At 33.6% G+C, this 5,262-nt stretch overlaps 2 protein-coding genes across 2 annotated transcripts in view; one reads left to right on the top strand and one right to left on the bottom strand.

Moving 5' to 3' along the window:
- The window catches only part of HELRODRAFT_182655 (hypothetical protein), a gene marked incomplete at both ends in the record, with an annotated part of 13,198 nt that extends 10,661 nt beyond the window's left edge, over positions 1-2,537 (top strand). Inside the window, 3 exons of the mRNA XM_009033389.1 lie at positions 556-701; positions 1,960-2,038; positions 2,293-2,537. Of these exons, the coding sequence (XP_009031637.1) occupies positions 556-701; positions 1,960-2,038; positions 2,293-2,537 (470 nt within the window). The remainder of the gene's footprint in view (positions 1-555; positions 702-1,959; positions 2,039-2,292) is intronic.
- A 1,707-nt stretch (positions 2,538-4,244) lies between these two features.
- HELRODRAFT_148092 (hypothetical protein) lies at positions 4,245-4,448 on the bottom strand (the record flags this gene model as incomplete). The annotated part of the gene is made up of 1 exon (XM_009033388.1): positions 4,245-4,448. A coding segment is annotated over one exon (204 nt), but the record flags the coding sequence as incomplete, so codon positions are not given.
- Between the last annotated feature and the right edge of the window lie 814 nt (positions 4,449-5,262).

Genomic DNA, 5,262 nt, shown 5'->3' with positions numbered 1-5,262 from the left:
TAATTCTTCACATTCTCTCTCTCTCTCTTCCCTCCAAATAATTCCTCACATTCTCTCTCTCTCTCTTCCCTCCAAATAATTCCTCACATTCTCTCTCTCTCTCTTCCCTCCAAATAATTCTTCACATTCTCTCTCTCTTCCCTCCAAATAATTCCTCACATTCTCTCTCTCTCTCTTCCCTCCAAATAATTCCTCACATTCTCTCTCTCCTCTCCAAATAATTCTTCACATTCTCTCTCTCTCTCTTCCCTCCAAATAATTCCTCACATTCTCTCTCTCTCTCTTCCCTCCAAATAATTCCTCACATTCTCTCTCTCTCTCTTCCCTCCAAATAATTCTTCACATTCTCTCTCTCTTCCCTCCAAATAATTCCTCACATTCTCTCTCTCTCTCTTCCCTCCAAATAATTCCTCACATTCTCTCTCTCTCTCTTCCCTCCAAATAATTCTTCACATTCTCTCTCTCTTCCCTCCAAATAATTCCTCACATTCTCTCTCTCTCTCTCTTCCCTTTAAATATTTTCTCACATTCTCTCTCTCCCCTCCGAATAATTAGGATCTCGTTTCGAAGCCTGGCTGATATCGGCATACAAGGCCTTCAACTCGGAGCACCTCATCTACACGCACTTCTGCGGCTACACCGTCCACCTAGAGGATATGAGCAGGCTGTACGACGACGGCTTCCTTCAGAATGTCTTTAAGGTCGGTGAGTGAGTGAGTGAATGAATGAGTGAATGAGTAAGTGAATGAATGAGTGAGTGAGTAAGTGAATGAATAAATGGATGAATGAGTGAGTGGATGAGTAAGTGAATGAATGAGTGAATGAATGAATGGATGAATGAATGAATGAGTGAATGAATGAGTAGATAAATAAATTGATGAGTGAATGAATGGATGAATGAATGAGTGGATGGATGAATGAGTAGATAAATGAACTGATGAATGAATGAATGAATAAAGGAGTGAGAAAATGAGTAAGTGATTGGATGATAATGACAATGTCGGTGAAAGCCTTTTTAACAATTCATCCGAGAAGTTTTCCCAGCACTAGCAACTCTGACGTGGTGATGCTAGAATGATTGGGGTAAGTTTAGGCAACACTGACAAACTGGGGCAAACGCACATATTTATTTATTATTTTTCATTCCAAGACGTTATTTATAATCGCTTTGCGGCGAATGAACTCGTGTTTTCAACTTCAAATTTCATCCCGTTCTTGTGTCTAGTTTATTAGACACCACTTGCAACACAGGTCTTTCCAGGTCTACAGTTTAAACCAAAGAGCAACCTTTGAGTGGTAGCTCGCGAACTTTGAACTTTAAACTACCTACAAGTAAAATAAGGCTGTCATCTGTATCTTTCCAATGGTTGCACAAGGTAAGCTAGAGACAAACGAAAATAAAGTGCTGACTCCTAAGGAAGCAGCCCTGCTAATTTAAAGGTGACAGTTGTCACTATTGCTTGGGAGACAGTCGGCTTTCCACGACAACAGGCTTTTGAACATTCCCAGTTTAAAAATTTAAACTTGGGACTGAATTTTGTCCAGACATTTACATACAAAGATCGGGCATTACCTAATTTCAATGTTTATGTAGAACAAGTTTAAACAGATATTTGTACTGATAAATCTAGACTGGCTTCGGTGAGATAACCCTTGAAGAGATTTTTATACAATTTTGAATTCAGTTGAGAATTACAAAACACTTGCTAGTAAACTTTTGAAAAAATATCACCCTAAAAAAACTGTGACACACACACACACAAACAAACAAACACACACACACACACACAAACACACACACAAACAAACAACACAGCTGCCTTCGTATCCTACGCTCACAATTGAGCCTTAATAGGGTATAATATTAAAATATAATTAATTAATTATAATTAACGAAATAGAGTATAATATTGAAATATAATTAATTAATTATAATTAATTAACGAAATTCCATAAAAGGCGGCCAGGATGCTGAAGAATCTGAACATGACGGAGGAAGAGGAGTGCCTGCTGAAGTCCATCATCATCCTTTTCAGAGGTTCCTAGTGATAATAATTATTTATATTATAACAATAATTATTATAATTATTATTGTTATAAAATAAGAATAGGATATTACTAGTAATAACAACAACTCAGAATATAAAGAACACAAACGTATTCTGAAATTACACAACGACGACGAAGACAACACCAACAAAAACAACATCAACTGACAAATTCACTCAGGACACACACACAGACACACATACACAGACAGACAGACACACAAACGAACAAACACACACACAGACAGAGCAGAGCTGGTTAACCCAGACCTAGTCGAGAGCTGTCAGCTAAAAATAATAGACGCCGTCAACCGATTCCACTTGCGCCGAAGACCGAAGGACCGACTATTCGTGGCCCGGATCATATCGGTATTGGTGTATTTACGAAGTCTGTCGGAGCAGCATATAGAGCAAGAGAGTAAGATTAACATGGAATGGGCGACCGATATAAAGTTACCGCCCCTCTTGTACGAGTTGTTTTCAGTCTGAGATGGATTGAGTGAAGGATTGTGAGGATAGATGGACGAACGGATGGATGGACGGATGGATGAGAAAGAATGACATAAGCAAATGAATGAATGAATGTTCAAACAAATGAACGAATGAATTGATTGTAAAAACAAAATTTTGGACCCAATCTGCCCAAGTCTCAATTTTCGACCGCCTACCCTCCCCCCCTCAAAATTTATTGATTTCATATTTCATTGCTCAAAGATTAACAATCGAAAAAGCTTATTATTATTTGCTGAAACATTTCATTAGATTCTTGTACATATGCGTGTATGTATGTATGTATATATTTATATACATAAATGTAGGTTTGTTTGTTAGTATGTATGTATGCCTGTACGTATGTATTTATGTATGTGTGTGTGTATGTATGTATGCATGTATGTATGTAAGTATGTATGTATGTGTATATGTATGAACCCATAATTGATTAGAACTATAAGGAAGTAATAATCATACCTGGGTTCAGATTTAATCTATGTTAAACGCTTCGCACAGACAGTTATTTTAACGTTCCATCCAAAATACAGAAAGAATTATATTTTTGAATTATAGTTTTGTTGAAGTGTGTATATGTATGTATTTACTGATCGTGCTGTATTATTATTATTATCAATTTTGTTGCCATTTAAAAACATTTTAGCATAATAGCAACCTATTATTACTACCTATTAAACTACTTGATAAACACACACACACACACACACACACACACACACACACACACACACACACACACACACACACACACACACACACACACACACACACACACACACACACACATTATCAATTGATAATTATTTAATGTCAAATTATATTTCGCGATTTCATTATTAATTACTGATTATTATTGTTATTATTGATTATTCTTTACTAATTATTATTATAATTATTACCATTATTGTATTTATATAGCGTTTTTTTTTAATTGACTTCTCGCTCTAATAGATTGAAATGACGAAAAACCGATATGAAATCTGCTCGTTGATCAGTCGCAACCATAATAAAATCATTTATGACACTAAATTATAATTAATTATAAATTAATTATTTCTAGGCTAATATTATTATCGTTACAATCATCAACATCATCATCATCACTGTTTGTTGATTTACAATAATTACAAGACCATGTGTTGTAAATATTTTATCACTTTACAACTGATTAACTATACATACATACGTTTATCAACAGCTATCCAATCAAAAGATGGTTCAAATTTTTCAACCAATCAGAACCAAGGCATGGCGACCCTGATATTTTCTAATCTTATTTAGTATCTTCTAGATTTGGTTGTTTGCTTGTGTGTCTGGGCCCGAAACATATCAAATAAGATTAAGATAACACCAATGTCACTAATTGTTTCATTCTCGAAACTGCTCTGAATATAAATTTAGGCATTTATTCTTATTATATGAACAAATTAATTTTTTTAAATAATCAAACAATCAATCAACTAACTTCAAATCAATCAACTAACTAATCAACTAATCAATAAATTAATCATTCATTTGTTTATTTATACAACTTCAAATAAATCATTCAGTCAAAATTCTTTAAATGAATTGATCAACTATATTTGTGAACAATCACTCAATCAATCAATTGGTCAATTAATCAATTAAAAAAACCCAAAGATTCTAAAGTCAGTCTTCATTAAAAATCTTTCTTCTGCCTAATTTCTGCATCTGCTTATGTCTGGGCTTGGCCGTGCATTCAACGAACAAACGATTATGTCGACGAACAAAATAACAATTTGGACATCTTCTTTTTAAGGCCGTCTTTACTTTATACGTCCTAACTTGATTAGGAAATAGGGATGTGATGGATTGATGGGGAGATAAAAATTTTGCACTTGCTAATGCTAGTGTTGCAGTAATAGAAGGGGTTGTATTTGTAATGAAATTAGTTGATGTATTAATATTCGTGAATGGAAAATTTTGAAACTGTCGAGTCCCAATCGGAGAAATTATTTTGCTGCCATTGTTGAATAAGTAAGAAGAGGACGATGACGACGACGGTGACATTGATGACGTCAGGAGGAACTTTTTCACTAAATTAGTGACAGGCAAGTTGAGGGCATTTCGAAGGCCCAACATCATTACCTGTAATAGAAAAAATAATTTCAATTATTAATAAAATAATTTTTTCTTATTTATTTGTAGTTTGATTGCAATTACAAGTGCAAAAGCAGCAAAAGCAAAAGTCAACATAAAAATATAAAGTTAAAAAAAGTATAGATATGACATAGGCGGGCCTAGTCACAAATTTTATAATAAATTGTTAAAAAAATAAACTTTAACGTCTTTAATTTATGAGAATCAATATCTATACTAATCACAAACCCAACCCAAAATTATTGAAACTTTGAATTTGATTAGAAAACTATGTGCCGAAACAAAAACTTGTTTAACGTAATACAAGTCAGCAAGAAAACAAATTTAACGTTTAAAAGTTAATTCTGCTTATAAATAATGTATATTATTATTATTATATATTATTCTAATTATATGATTTATATATATTTTTTTATTTTCTAAATATGTGCTTTATATACATACATCATACAAATATATATGCGCATTATATATCATTACATATTCACACACACAAACACAAACACATACAGTGGCAGATCTAGAGGGGAAAGTGATCCCGTTGTGAAGGTTATCTGTGTTAAAAATTAGGGTTTTTGTTAGA

Source organism: Helobdella robusta (genome assembly GCF_000326865.2).
Source record: "Helobdella robusta unplaced genomic scaffold HELROscaffold_90, whole genome shotgun sequence".
Lineage (NCBI taxonomy): Eukaryota > Metazoa > Annelida > Clitellata > Rhynchobdellida > Glossiphoniidae > Helobdella > Helobdella robusta.
This window is presented reverse-complemented; position numbering and strand designations above follow the sequence as displayed.